We start from the raw sequence: 20663 nt of genomic DNA, 5'->3' as shown, positions 1-20663 counted from the left end.
GCGTGCATCCGTGCGTCGCTGCGGTCCGGTCCCAGGTCGACGGGCACGTGCACCTTCCGCCGACCACTGGCGACAACATCGATGTACTGTGGAGACCTCACGCCCCACGTGTTGAGCAATTCGGCGGTACGTCCACCCGGCCTCCCGCATGCCCACTATACGCCCTCGCTCAAAGTCCGTCAACTGCACATACGGTTCACGTCCACGCTGTTGCGGCATGCTACCAGTGTTAAAGACTGCGATGGAGCTCCGTATGCCACGGCAAACTGGCTGACACTGACGGCGGCGGTGCACAAATGCTGCGCAGCTAGCGCCATTCGACGGCCAACACCGCGGTTCCTGGTGTGTCCGCTGTGCCGTGCGTGTGATCATTGCTTGTACAGCCCTCTCGCAGTGTCCGGAGCAAGTATGGTGGGTCTGACACACCGGTGTCAATGTGTTCTTTTTTCCATTTCCAAGGAGTGTATTAGGCAGGTAACCATTCAATTACTAAACGGAGTTTAGCAAAAATATTTTTATTTTCATTGCAGCAGGGAAATGCTCCACAAAACAACTTTTCTTAGTTTGGTCCTGCTGAACCTTTTTTTTACAACATACATCAAATCTTCCAATATTTGCGGCAAAAGTGACAAAATCACCTTTCTTTCCTAATTTTACATCTTTTGGGACTGATTTCTTGCTTTTGTTGCATTATTGCTTCGCAGCTATGGGATTGACATGCTTTGCCTTCACCTGTCCCATACGTCCCTGAGAAAAAGTCCTCCTAAACTCCAGAAGTGAAAAGGACAGTTCGTGGCAGTTATACTTTTTGAATTTTCTTCTTAGCCCATAAGCAGATCTAAGTCTGTCATCATGATTCACAAATCCCATATTACAAATGTAGTCTTTTACTGCAGAAGAGCATTGAATGTCGATTTTACTGCCATCCTCCTGCTTTCTGGAGGCAGACACACAATTTAGTTGTCTTTCAGCGAAGTACCACAATTCCAGAGGATGTCATCCTATAATGAAAGTCATCTCTTTTCGTTTGCAATGGAGATGCTATCGAAGACGGTGCTGCCAAAGCAGAGTTACTAAACACAGCCTACCGAAATGCCTTCACAAAAGAAGACGAAGTAATTATTCCAGAATTCTTATCAAAAACAGCTGCCAACATGAGCAACGTAGAAGTAAATATCCTCGGAGTAGTGGAGCAACTTAAATCACTTAACAAAAGCAAGTCTTCTGGTCCAGACTGTATACCAATGAGGTTCCTTTCGAACTACGCTGATGCATTAGCCCCATACTTAACAATCATATACAACCGTTCGCTCGACGAAAGATCCGTACCCAAAGACTGGAAAGTTGCATAGGTCCCACCAATATTCAAGAAAGGTAGTAGGAGTAATCCGCTAAATTACAGGCCCATATCGTTAACGTCGATATGTAGCAGGATTTTGGAACATATATTGTGTTCAAACATTATGAATTACCTCGAAGAAAACTACTGACAGACAGTCAACATGGGTTTAGAAAACATCGTTTCTGTGAAACACAACTAGCTCTTTATCAACATGAAGTGTTGATTGCTATTGACAAGGGATTTCAGATCGATTCCGTATTTCTGGATTTCCGGAAGGCTTTTGACGCTGTACCACACAAGCGGCTTGTAGTGAAATTGCGTGCTTATGGAATATCGTCTCAGTTACGTGACTGAAATTGCGTGCTTATGGAATATCGTCTCAGTTACATGACTGGATTCGTGATTCGTGATTTCCTGTCAGAGAGGTCACAGTTCGTAATAATTGACGGAAAGTCATCGAGTAAAACAGAAGTGATTTCTGGCGTTCCCCAAGGTAGCGTTATAGGCCATTTGCTGTTCCTTATTTATATAAACGATTTGGGAGACAATCTGAGCAGCCGTCTTAGATTGTTTGCAGATGACGCTGTCGATTGCGACTATGTCCAAAACTTTACACGGAATGAGTGGACAGTTTTTGTAGAATCTTGTACCATAAGGATCAAGGGAGAGGAGATGAAGTCATCAGAAGACCAAAACAAATTGCAAAACGATTTAGAACAGATAGCTGTATGGTGGGAAAATTCGAAGTTGACCCTAAATAACGAAAAGTGTGAGGTCATCCATATGACTGGTAAAGGGAATCCGCTATACTTCGGTTACACGATAAATCAGTCAAATCTAAAGACCGTAAATTCAACCAAATACCTAGTAATTACAATTACGGACAACTTAAGTTGGAAGGAGCACATAGGAAACGTTGTGGGAAAAGCTAACCAAAGACTGTGTTTTATTGGCAGGACACTTAGAAAATGTAACAGATCTACTAATGAGACTGCCTACACTACGCTTGTATGTCCTTTTTTAGAATACTGCTGCGCGGTATGGGATCCTTACTGGATAGGATTGATGGAGTACACCGAAAAATTTCAAAGAAGGACAGCACGTTTTGTATAGGTATCACACCATATACTAAGTAGCAGATCATCAGGTGACGAAACTGAGTTGCATAAATGTAGCTGGAGTCATTCTTGTCAGCGACGAGTGAACAATTGCATCTGAGAGACAAAACACATCGCCTGGTCGGGAGTTCTTCTTTGTGACGCCTGTTCTTTGTTCCTAAAGGCCTATCGACTAATATGGATGCTTGCTCATTGTTAATAACCTGGAACGTCAGAAACATCAAATGATATCGGATGACGTAGAAGTCTGGGATAACAAATGGGGAAGTAGTACGTGATGTTCGATTCATCTGCTGTGTTTACCTGAACTCTAAGTACAAGGAGTGGGATACACCGCTCTCTTTCAGATCGAAAGATAATAAATTACAGTGCAGTATATAGAGGCGTTAGTGTTAGCTCAGTAACGACACAGCCAGAGAGAGAAACAGAATCACATCCGTCCTCTCGCCAGCTGTTCCCCTCAAAGTGAAAGTAGCAGGGCGGAAGTTCCGTTTCCTCATTCCATCCAAACGCGAGACTGATGAACCGTCAGTAACCGTCCAGTAACGGCGGCACAAAAGCCTCATTGCCCTCCAGACAAGAGCAGCTCTCCATGGCACGCGTGCATCCCACACCATTCCTCGTTACACACCTGGCTTTCTCTTGCTGACGAAAAAGAAACGGCACTGCATCTAGTGACAGAGAGCCAAGGATCAGAACGTGAAATAATTGAACATTTTCATTGCGTGACTCATGATTTTTTCTTTATTTCAATAGATCTTCAGTGGTCATCGTAATAACATGGTTTTTCTAGAAGTTTTGTTTGCCACGTTCATAAACAATTCTCAAGTTTTGAATTACTACTATTAAACAGTGTTAAATTACACCGAGGTGACGGAAGTCATGGCTTACCTCCTGCTATCGTGTCGGACTTCCTTTTGCCCGATGTAGTGCAGGAGCAAGACGTGGCAGGGATTCAACAAATCGTTGCAAGTCCGCTGCAGAAATATAGTGTATCGCTGCCTATATAACCATCCATAACTGCGAAAGTGTCAGCGGTCGAGGAGTTTGTGCACGAACTGACCTCCCTATTACGTCCCATAAATGTTCGATGAGATTCATATCGGGCGATCTGGGTGGCCGAATCATTCGCTCGAGCTGTCCAGAATGTTCTTCAAATCAATCCCGAACCGTTGTGGTCCAGTGACATGGCACACTGTCATTCATAAGAATTCCATCGTTATTCTGGAACATGGCTGCAGATGGTCTCCACGTAGCCGAACATAAGCATTTACAGTCGATGAACGGTTCAGTTGGACCAGAGGATCCAGTCGCTGTAAATACAGTCCATACCACTATGGGCCACCAGCTTCCACAGTATTGACAATTTGGGTGCAAGACTTCGTGGGGTCTGCGCCAAACTCGAACACCACCCTCAGCTCTTACTAACTGAAATCGGGACTCATCTGATCAGGCTACGGGTTTCCAGTCGTCTAGGGCCCAACTGAACACAGGAGAGACGCTGTAGGCGATGTCGTGCTGTCAGCAGAGGCACTCGCGTCGGTCTTCTGCTGCCGTAGTCCATAACACCAAATTTCGCTGAACTTTCCTTATGGACACTTTAGTCGCAAGTCCCACATTGATTTTTGCCGTTATTTCACGCAGTGTTGCTTGTCTGTTAGCACTGATAACTCCTAAGCAAACGCCACTGCTCTCGGTGGTTAATTGAAGGCCGTTGGCCACTGCGTTGCCCCTAGTGAGAGGTAATGCCTGAAATTTGGTATTTTCGGCACACTCTTGACATCGTGGATCTGGAAATAGAATTCCCTAACTATTTCCGAAACAGACTATCCCATGCGTCTACCTCCAGCTACCATTCCGCATTGAAAGACTGTTAATTCCCGTCGTGCGGCCATAATCTCGTCGTAAAACTTTTCACATGAACCACCTCATAACAAATGACAGCTCCGCCAAAGCACTGATCTTTTACACCTTGTCTACGCGATACTATCGCCATCCGTGTTTGTGTATATCGCTATCACAGGACTTTTACGACCTCAGTGTATCATTATTACTTTTTAATTTTTTTTATCCGCCCAGATAGCCGGGACTGGCAGGTATGCCGATCCCAGATTAAATCCGCTCAGCGGATTAACGACCCCACCTCAGTTACACCATTCGGAAACATTTCGGAAACTTTCGCACACTGCCGCGCGGGATTAGGCGAGCGGTCGAAGGCACTTCAGTCATGGACTGGTCCTGGCGGAGGTTCGTGTCCTCCCTCGGGCGTGGGTGTATGTGTTTGTCCTTAGAATAATTTAGGTTAAGTAGTGTGTAAGCTTAGGGACTGATGACCTTAGCACTTAAGTCCCATAAGATTTCACACACATTTGAACATTTTTTTCTTTCGCACACTTTCACATGAATCACACCACACGCAGACAGTTGGGATACAAATACGTCCTCCCGGGGAGTAGCAGGGTGGTGATATAAAGGGCATCCGTCCACCCCTTAAATTAACCATACCAAATCCGTTAACAACCATAGCGACACTGAGCACACGCGGTACAAAGGCGCAAGAAAAAGATGAGAGACTCAAATTCGTGTTTGTTTCCTACGTCTTTCCTAAAGTTCTTGTACACTGTGGTGTAGAGGTCGAGCAAAATAGCGTAACCCCTTGTGTGCGTGGACAGCGCAGTATGGGTGGCGACTGGGGTAGTGGCGGTGGTTCCTGGCCGTAGCTGAGCTGCAGTTGCGACAGGTGAAGCCTTGGGTCAAAGCATATCTCGCATAACCTATAAACTATATCTACCTAGTCTCATAGAATTAAAAGTTACGTCAGTACGACCATTGATTCGACAAATACAAACCTTCAGAATAGAATTATCAAGCACAAAAACGGAGCTACTGGAAAATTTGGGTTTGATTTCTGTTACAGCCACCTCATATAAACAACAAAATAACTCACTCGACCTGCAATACTTTTTTACGCAAGCATTTGAAGTGAATAGTAATAGCTCAAATAACTACCATGAAAAGTGTACAGCGATTGTCTCTGCATGCTAATCTGCCTTCCCCCCCCCCCCCCTTCCTTTTCCTCCTCCCCCCCCCCCCACTTGAACTGAAAGGTGCATTTGAAAGAAAACAAGGTTTTCTCCTTGCAGAAGAATCATTTGCTTATTTTCAAGACATATTTATCCAACTATACAGTGATATGATATATGATTTTTACCTGTGTCTACTACGGAAGAATGGAAAAGGAAATTGAGAATGTGTTAGATGACGATCTGTTTGGCTTTAGGACAGGTAAAGGCGCCAGGGAGGCGGTTCTGACGTTGTTGTTATTAATGAAAGCAAGATTAAAGGAAAATCAAAACACTTTCACAGGATTTGTCGACAGGGAAAAAGCGTTACACAATGTCAAATAGTGCAAGATGGTCTAAATTATGAGGAAAATAGGGGTAAGCTATAGGAACAGACGGGTAATATACAACATGTGCACGAGATAAGAGGAAATCAATCTATATTTGGAAGAAGCAATCATGGAAATAATAGAAGGGTTCAAGAACGGAATTAAAATTCAAGGTGCAGGGATATCAAGATTCGCTGATGACATTATTATCCTCAGTGTATGTGAAGAAGATTTACAGGATATGCTGAATGGAATTAACAGTCTAATTAGTGCAGAATATGGACTGAGAGTAAATGGAAGAAAGACGAAAGTAATGAAAAATAGCAGAAATGACAAGAGAACAAAAAAACTTAGCATCAGGATAAATGGTCACAAAGTGCGGCAAAATAACCAATGACGGACGGAACAAGGAGTACATCAAAAGCAGACTACCACTGGAGAAAGGGGTGTTCCTGGACATAAGGAGCCTGGTAGTATCATAGGTCTTAATTTGATGGAGAAATTTCTGGGAATGTACGTTTGGAGCACAGCGAAGAATGGTAGTGAAACATGGATTGTGGGTAAATCGAAACAGAAGAGAATCGAAGAATTCGAGATGTGATGCTACAGACGAATGCTGAAAATTAGGTGTACTGATAAGGTAAGGAATTAGGAGGTTCTGCCCTGAATAGGAGAGGAAAGGAAAGGAATATATGGAACACACAGACAAGAAGAAGGGACAGGATGGTAGGACATCTGTTAAGACATCAGGAAATAACTTCCAAGGTAGTAGAGGAAGGTGTGGAGAGTAAAAATTGTAAAGGATGACAGAGACTGGAATACATCCTGCAAATAACTGAGGTTGTAGGTTGCAAGTGCTACTCTGAGATGAAGAGGTTGGCACAGGAGAGGCAATCGTGGCGGCCCGCATCAAACCAGTCAGAAGACTGATGAGTAAAATTGACGAATATGATGAATCTACCCTCATTACGGTTAGTTTTCACGGTATTCGGAAAATCATTATGTTTACTTTGTATATCTAACGTACATTTAAATATATAAATAAAATATGAAAAATAGAAAATGGCTTATCTACAGCCTAACTTGTGTAGTAAGGTTCCTAATGACGAAATTACCCTATTGACAAAATTCCTTCTTTAAAAATGTAGTTTTATATCAACGGAGCTATAACTGTGGTGACTTTAATGTTGGGTACTCTTTATGACTGTAAACACTATGCGACTTAACATCTGAGGTCATCAATCCCCTATACATAGAACTACTTAAACCTAACTAACCTAAGGACATCACACACATCCATGCCCGAGGCCGGATTCGAACCTGCGACCCTAGCAACAGCGCCGTTCCGGACTGAAGCGCCTAGAATCGCTCGGCCACAGCGGCCAGCGTACTCTTTATGTGTCATGGGGAAATTATGTATTAATGTCCTTACAGTCTGTTCATCAAAATCATTCTAAATGTTTATTTTCTTTCCCTTCTTCCGGATCTTTATTGGACTACAGAAGCCTTGAGAATTACGTGTGGCTACGTTTTCCCTCTTCTTTTTTTTTACTTTTTTTATTTGGGAAACGCCATTGGCTCCTGCAACCCTCTCAAGTACAGTTATAATGGGATATTTACTACCTCAGCTACCTCTTCCGTCACGAATTTTACGACACTGCACAGGATCTAGCTTGGCTGACTATGAAGCAGTTCCCCTGCGCCTACAGGGCGTGGAGACTGCGGTGCCACTCTGTGTACAGCACAGACAACAACGGGAATGCTCGAATTACGGTGACAAACCGTTGACAACTGAGACGGCCACCGCCAACGGATGAACCACACAGCTCACCAGGCGACATGGAAGTAACGTGGCCTCCCTTTCTGAACAAGGGAATGGACTGGCCCAGCAGCCACGATGAGAATGCGTTTCTTCGCTGGGATCACGTTATCTTGTACGACATCGACACTGTTCTTCACTAACATGGAGTACATTTTCATTTCGTTGTTTCCTAGATCCACTTACACGTCATGTACTTTGCCTCGTTGTTACGGAATGCGATCGTGTTTTGTTTTGTATTTGTGGCTGTGGTAGCGTTTGTTATTCCTGTGTGTGTGTGACAGGTGAGATGATATGTCCTAAATCCGTGTATGCAAACTGTTGCTTACTATCGTACTGTGATGGGTGATCATGGAGTATCACGTCTTGACCCTTGCAACAGACATGCAGTGCTCTTCGTACACTTATGCCATTCTATGACGAATTTCCGTTTCCAGCGCTCGTTCCGCTGTAAGCAAATCGACTACACCATTTTGCTATTTTTTTGGAAGCTTGCATTTCACCGTTTTCAGTACGACTGAATGCAGTGGACGGTCGACGCGTACGTGTGCTCGTTCTACCGTCACGTGAGTGTGCGCCAGTGTCCCTCTAGCGGCGAGTTTGAAGCCTCAGAGCTCTTGCAGGGACTGCACTTTCTTCCGTGTGCAGTGGTGTTAGACTGAGGTGACACAAGTAATGAGATACCACCTAACATCGTGTCGGACCTTCTCTTGCCCGCGGTAGTGCAGTAGCTCTATTGCTGCCTCTCCATTACTGCGAAAGTGTTGCCGGTGCAGGACTTTGTGCACGAACTGACTTCTAGATTACGTCTCCCAACTGTTCAATGGGATATTGGTGGCCAAATCATTCCCTCGAACTGACTAGAATGTTCTTCAAACCGATACGTACAGCTGTGGCCCGGTGACATGGCCCACCGTCATCCATAAAAATTCCATCGTTGTTTGGGAACATAAAGTCCATGGATGGCTTGTAAATGGTCTCCTACTAGACGAATATAAACTTTTCCAATAAATGGTCGGTTCAGTTGGACCAGAGGACCCAGTTTATTCCATGTAAATACAGTCAACATCATTATGGGACCGCCACCAGCTTGCACAGTGCCTTGTTGACAACATGAGTCCATGGCTTCGTGGGGTCTCCACACGCTCGAACACTACCATCAGCTCTTACCAACTGAAATCGGCAGTCATCTGACCAGGCCACAGTTTTCCAGTCGTCTAGGACCCGCCTGAGCCCAGGAGAGGCGCCGTAGGCAACGTCGTACTGTTAGCAAAGGCACTGGCGTCAGTCGACTGTTTCCATAGCCCACACCAGATTTCGCAGCCCTGTCCTAACGGATATGTTAGTCGCTTGTCCCACATTGATTTCTACTATTATTTCACGCAAGTTGCTTGTCTGTTAGCACTGACAACAATACGCTAACACCGCTGCTTCGGTCGTTAAGTGAAGGCCGTTGGGCACAGCGTTGCCCATGGTGAGAGGTAGCGCCCGAAATTTGGTATTCTCGGCACGCTCTTGACACTATTGACTTCTCTAACGATGCTTCTAGCTCCAACTACCATTCTGCGTAGAAGGTCTGTTAATTCCCGTCGTGCGGCCACAATCACGTCGGAAACCTTTTCACATGTATCACCTAAGTAAAAATAACAGCTTCGCCAATGCACTGCCTTTTTATACCTTGTGTATACCGTACTATAGCCATCTGTATACGTGCATATCGCTATTCCATGACTTTTGTCACCTCAGTGTAAGATCCCTTGGGCGGTTTTCATTTTACAGCCTCTGGCTCGTTGTTTTTTAATTTTATTTATTTATTTTTATTCACCTTGTAAGTAAGCTTTCGCGGGAGAGTTAACGATTCTCTTCAAACGTTTGGCAATTTTGTTTTTTCAGCATTTCTGCGACATACCTGCCGTTCTTTCAATGTGTCCAGTATCCCTGTAAGCCCTGTTTGGTATGGATCATTCACACGGGAAAAATTTTCTAGAAGTGTTCTGTAAGCAGTCTCCTTTGTAGATTGACTGCATTTTTCCAGTATCCTACGAATGAACCGAAGTCTGTCATCAACTTTACCTGCGACTGAGCCTGAACCATCATTCCGCTTCATATCCTCACAAATGGCTACAGTCATGTATTTGTGTACAATATCAGTGAAGAAACAATTTACAGGCATCTATGAAGGAGTTCACGCTTCTAGAAACTCTCCTTACGTTTCACAATCTGCGAGTGTGTGTAAAAACAAAGGATCTGTAACGTCCAGGCGTCACGAAATAATTTCATTTCTACGCAAGTTCCAATTTTATGAGAGTATCATCTGCCTAGACACTAGCTACACTAAAGCAGATGCTTTCAGAAGCATTTGACATTTGATCGAAAAAGATTAATGCGATGTTGCACCATCTTTAGCCTATGCAACTCGTTAAGGAATGGACTTAACACAATTTCGAAATTATTCCCAAACGAATGTTGCGATTTTTGTCATACAGTACAAGCTTATCCCGCTGCGATGAGGAAAAGATTGTGCAGTATTAAATGACTAGCAACTTTGGCGCATTTAAGCGCTATGACATTCCCGCCAAAAGTTCTTACAGAAGTAAAAATATTTCTGTCCGCAAAAGATAGGATGATGTATTGGTTCCAGGCTTGCCGTGACAAAGAAAATGCACCTAGACTTGTTACGAGCATAAGTTACTGTACATTCGCTTACAACACAATACATGGCATCATTCGCTCAAAGCAGCACGCAACGACTTCAAAAAAATGGCTCTGAACACTATGCTACTTAACTTCTGAGGTCATCAGTCGCCTAGAACTTAGAACTAAGTAAACCAAACTAACCTAAGGACACCACACACATCCACGCCCGAGGCAGGATTCGAACCTGCTACCGTAGCGGTCGCCCGGCTCCAGACGCAACGACTTCATTTCGTCCGCTAGAGCACTTAACAGCACTTACCGAGAGGCGGTAACGATGTAATAAGGCTGTCTTATTACATTTACTAGTGCTTGAGAGATGCTTAAGATGTTGTTTTGGTTGAACAGTAGGAAGTGCAGCGGATTAGGGAAATAACGTGCAGAGCATAGATTAGCATGCTCCCACTACTTTCACTGTGACGTAGGTGAGAGCAACAGCAGCCAGCTCGGACGCCAAGTATTTCAACAGACGTGCGGTTACGTAAACAACGGCGCAGAACTTACCGCTACCTCTAGCGAGATGGCAAAGTTATTTGTAGGCTCTATTCGTATTCAGTACGAGTGCAATTGAAGTCCCCGCCTGACGATTCGGATGTAAGTATACCGTGATATCCAAATATCACCATAGCCGAACGCCTGAAGGCTTCAAAAAGATAACGAGGGGTTCTTTAACAAATTTTTTAGCTACTAAACAGCTACTGTAATACTCATTTCGAAAATATCGACAAGGTTTTAACCGCCAACAAAGAAGACAGTTTCTGGACACGTCAAAAGACGACTCCTCATCCACCCCACGTTGTGGAACGCAGTGGCTTTGCGTGACAGGCTTAGCACACAGAACAGCGATGTACAAAAGATGTAAGTCAACATGGCCAACGCTCTCAAGGGGGCGGTGCGAAAAACATGGATTTTTAAGGATGGAAACATTGCGTAGCTCCTCATTAGCGAGCATTACGAAGTACAGATTACATTTACTTTGTAACATGCTTCTCAAGGGTTGGATGACGCGTGTCTAATGGAGTTGTTAAAAGAAACTACTGTTGTTTGACATCCCCAAACCTTGTGAGCAATTTATCTGTTTGGGTGGGAAATAGAGCGATTTTTTTGGTAAAAATGCACTTATTTCTCTATGTATTTCCTTTCTAGTTCAATGTACTTCGTCAAACGTCTTTCCTATAAATAGATTCCATCTTTTTGATATAATCATTATTCATTGTAGCGTATGGTGGGAACGCTGCCGGATATAGTAATAACAATAAATAAAATAGCCTCAGGCTGTAGTTACGTCGTTAAAAGATTTACCGCATGATCAATTTCGAGACTTCACGCCTCATTCTCAAATGCACCTTTTTTACACTTCCAATTGACGGTTACGTGTTAATTTCCCAGGTCACACAGCTTGCCAACCCAAATACCAGTCACCACGCCCTACACCACGCAGGTGTAGTGTCGCTTGCATGGAGCTGCGAACTTACGATGTGGCAGCAACATGCTGCCACCCTTTCAAGTAACCACGCCAAAACCGTTCATGAACATGCCTACCCCGCAAAAATGCGAGACAAAAACTCAAGCTTTTGATTTTAAGGCCTACTTTAAACTCATACGGTAGTCGTTGAAGTTTATCTGTGCCAGAAGGAACAGCATTTTGTTATCAGTGAAACGGAGGTGGTTCAAATTAATCTGTTTTCCTTCTTCTATTTTACAGTTTCTAGATCTGAAAATTCCTCCGTATTTTCTGAGAATAATTTTGGTGATCTGGAATCTCATTCGTTGACATCTCTTTCAGTTCTGTATTTCCCAGGATCGGATTTTTCATGATCACGAGTGTGTGTAGTAGGAGCAGTAGCATAGACGTGTATTTTCTGCAGTGCACTAACATAGGTCGACCCTTGTTTCCCAAGGGCAGGTAGCACAGACTTTTTCTGAAATGGCGAAAAGATTTATCAATATCTATTAACTGTAGACAAAGCGGTAACTCGTACTCATTGCTCCATTCTATAAATACGTTCATGGCTTTCAAATGGTGTACTGAGTTATATATACTTCTAAAGCCAACTTGTTCCGTGAGTGTGGGCTGATAGGTCTTTGTATTACCTGTTTCCATTCTTCTGAAGTAGGATGATTGCAGTATTGTTCCAGTTTTGGGGGATTGTCTTCCTCCAAAGACATTCCGTAAATAAATTTGGAACTTCCTTTTGTATTACTTTTCTTTCTGCTTTAACCGATTTTAATGAAGCATCATGGTTTCCTAGTGCCTTCCTTCATTCTTCACTCCATCCGCTTACTATATTATTTTTCTGGTTTTTTTATAATTATTTACGCCTTCCATCCTCCTTACTGGTTCGCAAATAAGGTTACGCGACACTGACGATGGATTTTTAAACAAAACTAGCATTTTGCCTGTAAAATCTTACATAAAATACAGTCTGCCTTCGTGGCTATACGGTCACTGTGTCTGCCTGCACAGCAGAGGACTCGGATAAGATCTCTTCTTTTAGACGAGGAACTACAACGGGCTCAGTCTTACTGCGAAGACATTCGGTTAGCCATTATAAAGAACTGTCAGTCACCCTGGTTTTGAACGCCGGCTGGAAGAGAGAGAGTTAGCTTTAGTGAAAAAGAATTTGGAACAACTGAGTTACCGTGATATTCGTGCTAGCGAAGTTGCGTCAGTTGCAGCTAACGACTGAAGCAGCTCACACATGCCTTTGCTGTGTTCGCAGGATGGAGCGGCCGTGCTGGGGCATCGCCTGCCGGGGAGGTGGGCCTTCCCTCAAACAACCTACTGCTGGGGCCGACCTTCGACGCCCGCCTCGCCTACGGAGGAAAACTGCTGGCTCCGGACAAGGAGCGTGCCGACCAGGGCTACGTGTACGAAAAGCCGCCGCAACCGTTCACCTACCCCACCAGAGGGACAACCACCACCACCACCGCCAGACCCTTCACCTACACTACTAGGAAACCAGTCTCTTACCTTCCCCCGGTAACCACTACCACAGCTCGACCCTTCACCTACACCACTCCAAAACCAGTCTCTTATGTTCCTCCCTCGACTACCACCACCGCTAGGCCCTTCACCTATACCACTCCGAAACCAGTCTCTTATCTTCCCCCTACAACCACTACCACCGCTAGGCCCTTCACCTATACCACTCCAAAACCAGTCTCTTATCTTCCCCCTACAACCACTACCACAGCTAGGCCCTTCACCTATACCACTCCAAAACCGGTCTCTTATCTCCCTCCGTCAACTACCACCACAGCTAGGCCCTTCACCTACACCCCACCCACCACAACCGCGAGACCCTACACATATACATTCGCTACATCCACTCCTAAACCAGTCACCTACCTCCCTCCCACAACAACTGTAAGACCCTACACTTACACATCCCCTACGACCACTTTCAAACCAGTCTCCTATCTCCCTCCTGTAACAACTGTCAGGCCAGTTACTTATACATATTCGACTACTACTGCCAAACCCTTTACTTACACCTATCCTACGACAACTCGCAAACCCTATTCCACAACCACAGCTCGACCTTCTACTTATACAACGAGACCAACGTATGCTACAACTGGTTATACGACACAGTCGCCGAGGGTAACGTTTACGTACCCCACGAGGCCACCGACTACCACTGCGAGGCCCTACACGTTCACCACTACAACGAGGCGCCCGACGTTCACGACTCCGAGGCCGACGCCGCCGCCCACTACAGTTAGAACGGCACCTCCTGTCACTGGATACAAGTACCCGTCTCCAACCGTCACTTTCACCTATCCCACCAGACAGCCAACCACCACTGCGAGACCCTTCACCTACACAACCACCAGCAAGCCCATTACCTACACCTACAGCACTACTACAGCTAAGCCCTTCACATACACCTATCCAACGACCACTTTGAGACCATACACATACAGCACCGTCAGAACAACCGGTTACCCCACAGTATCTCCAAGTGTTACATTCACCTACCCAACGAGACCTACAACCACCAGTGTCAGACCATATACATTCACCACAACGACCAGGAGACCGACTTTCACCACTCCAAGACCCACATATTCGACAACAACACTGAGGCCTTTCACTGTTACAACTCGACAGCCAACATTCAGCACCTATAGACCCTCTCAGTCTACAACAGTCTTCACTGGCTACCAGAAGGAATCACCTAGTAGGCCCTTCACGTACCCAACAACACAGAGACCTTTCACATATAGTACTACAACAGTGAGACCAACATTCATCACAACAACCACAAGGAGGCCAACAACAACATTCCGACCTACATTCATCACGACAACCACAAGCAGGCCAACAACAACATTCCGACCTACGACAGTCTACACTACAAGACTGCCAACCACTACTCTCCGGCCGTACACATTCAGTACGACGACGCAAAGGCCAACTTTTTCGACTCGGACAACCCCCAAAATAACTGGGTATCCCAAGGAAACACCCAGCAGACCTTTCACATACCCTTCAAGACTGCCAACGACAACCACACCTCGGCCTTACACTTACACCACTACAACCACTTTACGACCAGTCACTTTTACCACGACCTCTCCAAGGCCGACTTATACAACACCAAGGCCGACATTTACAACACCACGCCCCACGTACAGTACCCCTCGGTACACGTACACCACTCCGAGGCCGACATATACGACTCCGAGGCCGACATACACGACTCCGAGACCCACATACACAACTCCGCGGCCAGTGACATATCCCAGCACCCAGACAATCTTCACTGGCTATCCAAAAGAATCACCTAGCATCCCGTTCACTTACCCGACACCAGGAGCGCCTACAGGAGACGCGAGGAAGAGTGCAGGACAACCTTTCTCATACCCAGCACTCTTTCCTGGAGCAGATTTTGACCTGCGCCTCTTGAAGAAGAGGTCTGCTCCCGTGATTACAGGAGAGCTGCAGAGAAAGGAACGAGCCGACGATGGAAAGTGAGTGTATCCCTCAATAGAATCTAACCCGGGAGATGGCTGTTAACTACTTGTTAATTTCTGTAAGCTACATTGCGAGAATAGTGCGTAATCATTATCCTGACCCCCTCACGACAGTTCATCCACAAATGTTATTTAAGGCAGATTACTAAGAAGCTCAGACGGCTTTCTATGTCTCAGCCATCAGTTTGAAGAAAATCATTCTTGTGTGACCCAATAAGATTCTGAGATGTATAACGAGTTCTAGACACACATTTCGTTAAGCTTCTGTGCCATTAATTTCTTTGCCACAAGTACAGTGCAAACAGTCGTGTTGCAGACATATGTAACGTTCTCTCTCCCACGAGGATTCACGGAATTCTGAAGACATGCCATTTGAAGCTAAGTTGTTTGAACAGGGAGCACTTGACTGTACCCTGTTTCTCCTGTGTGTAACTTTTTAGACGGAATGATAACACTGACATCCAATTGGAATTTCGGTTATCACTCCGTTTCTTCTGTGCTATCTCCGTCTTCAATTGTGGCCACATAAACTTCGATGTTACTGGAGCTGCTGTCATCCTACCTCGATTGGACATCGCCCAACTGGTATCTGAATTTGTGTCAAGTAGCTCCATTTCAATTTGTTAATGTGAATTGTGAATAAACGCCCCGGATAATTGTGTGCTTTACAATGCATAATCTACCATCATATCAGATTAATAATGTCTTCTAAACATTTACGCCATTAATGTCACATTTGTTATTATTTTCAACAGTTTTATACGACAGTTAAATTTGTAAGAAATAAAATAATTAAAGGAAAATAAATAAATAATTATATTACTGTTGTTTCATTCCACACTATAAACAGCAGTAAATAAAAACAATATAATTACCTCCATCTTTAAAGCAAATAATTGTGTAACTAGAGAATTTACCGATATAATTCAGTACTGTTCAGTAAACTCATTGTATTTTATTGGTAACTTATAATAATACCCTACCGAAAGTGTACACAATAAGATATATAAGTCATTAGTATAATGTTAAGCTATGATGTGTAAATTACCTACTTCACGTTTCTCAAATCCTCATAACAACGTAATCAAGGGCATGTATGAACTAGCTCATCTTTCTTATTCTACTATTTCTCTGAGACTCAGATAAAACAGATTTAACTGTACGATAAAATGTGTAAATTGACAGGGGTTGCGAATTATGTATCATAAAATTCAATCTGACTCATTAACTGAATTACAGCAAGCTGTATCGTGCATAATACAAAATTATTCAATCTGACTTCATTACAGCAAGCTGTATTGTGCATAAAACAAAATTCTTGCTAGAGTGAAAAAAAAAGGAATTATGTTCCTAGATTTGTAAAAGCTCTAATGTTGTACAAAAGATAGGTTTTATGAACAAATAATTCATGTGTTGCGTATGATACGAGGTGTAAAAATCCTAATTTTCTATTTAAAGGTAATGTACGGAAAATAATATTTATCTCAGACGAAATGAAAGAAATACTTTTCCATATTACAAGAACTACTCTTTCACACCACTAAAACTTGCTAAAGAACACGAAGCACGGATACTGTTTCGCCTTAAAAAAAAAAAAAAAAAAAAAAAAAAAAATACTGAACTGATTCGTAGAATTACCCGTATATAACATTCAATTTTTCTTACAGCAGAATTCTGGTCCATATGATGAGTTAAAGTATAATGACTTATCCTGGAGCAGAATTAGGCTGGGAAACTAGCATGGATGCCCAAAACATCAATCATATGAAACTCACACCCTTCGTACAGTGTATATTTATTGTCAAGTACCAGTGTCCTTACAGATACTTACGTTTCAGTTCATTTGAACAACTTCTAATTCGATAAAAAAATGGAAAAGGGCTATCTCAAAGGGTTTCTAATTACATTGAATATTGAAATTTCCTTGCAGATTAAAACTGCGTGTCAGACCGAGATTCCAATTCGGGACTTGAATTAGAGTCTCGGTCCGGCACACAGTTTTAATCTGCCAGGACGTTTCATATCAGTGCATACTCCGCTGCAGGGTGAAAATTCATTCTACATTGAATATTCTTTATGGGCAGAATGCAGGATGTTATTCTGGAAAAGGAGTAATCTAAAGGAATAGAGCTATTAGCTAGTTTGTTCCAGGGAAGAATAGTAAGAATATTACTATTCATGTTATACGTTAATGACTTAGTGTATGGTATTAGTTGCAATATCAGATCTTTTGCAGATGATGCGGTTTTCAAGAGAATGTTTTGACCAAGTACTGCAAGTAATTGTCAAATTGTCGCCAATGGGTAACAACGAACTTGAGAATATTCAATTTATTTTACTCACAATCATCGATTAAAATTGTTAAAGGTCCAGACAATTACGTTCGTTTAGTGGTGAAAAATGCAGGTCAGTGTAATAATGTGTTGGTTTCAAAACATTATTACTCAGATCTGAAGATGCGCAACTCTGACTGAAATTGATAACCGGGCCTCTCAAAATTTTTCATCGTAGATTGTGAATAAAATAGTTTACAATTTTGATAATGTCCAGTTAATAACGATAAAATAGCAGTATGGCCCAAGCACAACCCGTTAGCTCTTATCGTAGAGGACTTTAAATTCGAACAATACATGAAATGTAAAAATGTAGCACTTTTTCACCACAGAATTAATTATTTACAACAACAGTCAGTCATATTATAAAAATAGCTGTAGGTGACAATACGGAGACAGGCCTTTATGATGATCGATTAAGGAAGCTTCGTTGGAAGTAAATGAAATATTACGCTTAGATATATTGGTAAGACACAAGAAAAGTCCAGTTCCTCTAGAAAAAGAAATTATTTACAATTCGTTTACACCACACACTGGAATATCTTCCGAGATTGTGGGGTACATAGCACGACAGACTAACGGAGTACATGGAGGGTTTGGATAGAAGGGTGACGCGAATGGTCACAGGTTTGTTCGACCGTACGGGCACAAAATTTAACTAGCAGGCAGTATAGGGACTGGGAAACATCTGCCCATCTACGAACTCCTCCTTAAAAGGAAATTTAATTAGTTCCATTCAGAGCATTTTCAAAAATATCTTACCCCAAATATTTCACTTTTTGAGAAAGAAAATAGTGTAAATTCGGCCGTTGTGAGTTTCTTTTTTCTGAGATTAGATGTATAACTCTAAATTCTCTTACGTGAAATGTGTACATATATAAGGATGATGTAATATGAAGTTAAATTGAATTATTCGTACGAGTAGTTTTCTGGATAAATTTGGCTCATTAGAAAGATTCTGTGCTGGAGTTATTGCTCTCATTTATGGATTCATCTCTTTTTTCCAATAACATTATGCAAATGTTAAGCAAACTATATATGGCCGGTCATCTCACCCCGACAAACATAGTCCGATTTCTTTGTTGGAACTGAGGGAAGTCATATCAGTGACTTAATATACTGTAAATAAAAGATTTTAAAAATGAACCTTTAGGATTAACTGCAAATAGATAAATTAGCAAGGAACATAGCGTACAAGAATATTCTCTGTAGTACTAAACTTCACCAAGGAGTGGTTATAATGCCAGTCTCAATCTGTGCCCCGCAGTTATGGGCTTCGTTTATGCTCAGTCGATGGATTCCACAAAACTACGGCCAGTTAAAGCAGAATCTGTCTTGTGAATGTAGGCCTGGTGAAAAGTTCTCTGGTTTCCAGGCGGGTGGCAGCGTTAAAATATCGCGACGTCTCGGAGCGTGTCGTAGTCATCGCCAGAAGATGGTGAGTATGACACTCGTCGAAACGTCGCGTTATTTAACCCGAGAGATTTTCAAGAACAGAATCTGTCTTGTACTGCATTTTGTGCAGACTGCTTGAGAAAACCATAAATTCACAGACATTTAGAGAAACAGAGCCCTGGTTGTAAAATATTAAAATAATAAATGGGGTAAAACAGATATTAATGGTCGATTTACGCGTCACTGGCGTGATGGAATCGCGTTCAGTAAACAGATAATTTAATATATATAAATATAAACCAATTAAACTTTATAAATTAAAAGACTGGCCTAAAACAAAAACCACACAACCTTCAATTATCATGTCATGAATACATTTTAACTCCGAGGAATTAGTATGTTGGTTGCAGGATTTTCTCCAGTGTACTACTTCGGTTATGCATAACAATCTCATTTATCTATCATCGCTAGGTATATTTCCATCACAGCATTTCATCAGAGAAGTTATCGAATCATTTCCATTATTTAGGGTGAAACAAAACTCCATTGACATAATTTCTGAGGTTATTCAGGGATATTCTCTGGCTATTTTGATTTCATTGAGCCATGGTCTCCGGTCGCTCGTTGCAGAGTAACTGCATTTATTTTATTTTTTCTTATTCCCGTTTATGAGGGCATAGTGAAAAGTAATGTCTCTGAATTTTTAACAGAAAACTCTTAAATCTTTTTAAATAAAATAGAAGTTGTTAATATTCTACATCTGTACCCTTTACGTCTACATATTTCCAGTCCTCTGCCGCCAGAAAGCTTCGAATTGTAGTGTGTAACATGGCTGTGTGTAACATAACTGTGTCGGCGCGTGAGAAACAGCATGCTGTAACTGAGTTTCAAATTCTAAGAGTTCGGTCACACACTGAACAACCTCTCCTTCAATATGGCGGTGCTAAACCACACACAAGCGCTGCAACATCTGCAAAAATGTAACGCCCTGATTTCACTGTCATGGATCACCCTCCATACAGTCCCCACTTGGCCCAATCCGATTTTCATCTGTTTCCAAAACGTAAACAACACCTTCCAGGACTTTACTTTGATAGTGATGACGCGGTGCAAGAAGAAGTGAGATTGTGGCTCCATAAAGAAACATTCTTACAGTGACGGTATCAACAAACTGGTCCTTCGTTGTGAGAAATGTGCTCGTCGCCAGGGTTACTATGATGAGAAATAGATATGTAGACATGATGATCAAATATGTAGAACGATACTAAAATTTGCTTTATTTGAAGCGCTTTAAGACTATTCATATAAAAAATTCGGAAGCAGTACTTTTCAGCACGCCCTCGTACTTTTGTGTCTGCATTCCAATGAAAATCTGCACAGTAATACCCACGTTACTCTTCGCTCTCTAACTCGCATTCATTATTGCTCGGTTCTGTATTGGGTTCGTTCTCTGGCAGTGATAGTTGCACTTTTACAGTGATAAACAGTAGCGCGGATAGGTTACTGATGAAGAGTTGGCCGATATGCACTCGCGTTGGGGTTGACAGAATACAGAGGAAGAGTGGCGATAGGTCGCTACGCTGCGCTT

The 20663-nt window shown here is 42.8% G+C and overlaps 1 protein-coding gene across 1 annotated transcript in view; it reads left to right on the top strand.

Moving 5' to 3' along the window:
• Positions 1–20663, top strand: part of LOC124616386 (mucin-17-like) — a 258939-nt gene that overhangs the window by 119484 nt on the left and 118792 nt on the right. The window contains exon 2 of the mRNA XM_047144691.1: positions 13088–15344. Within this exon, the coding sequence (XP_047000647.1) occupies positions 13088–15344 (2257 nt within the window). The remainder of the gene's footprint in view (positions 1–13087; positions 15345–20663) is intronic.

Source organism: Schistocerca americana, chromosome 5 (genome assembly GCF_021461395.2).
Source record: "Schistocerca americana isolate TAMUIC-IGC-003095 chromosome 5, iqSchAmer2.1, whole genome shotgun sequence".
Lineage (NCBI taxonomy): Eukaryota > Metazoa > Arthropoda > Insecta > Orthoptera > Acrididae > Schistocerca > Schistocerca americana.
The sequence above is the reverse complement of the archived record's forward strand: the minus strand, read 5'-3'. Positions and strand labels throughout refer to the sequence as shown.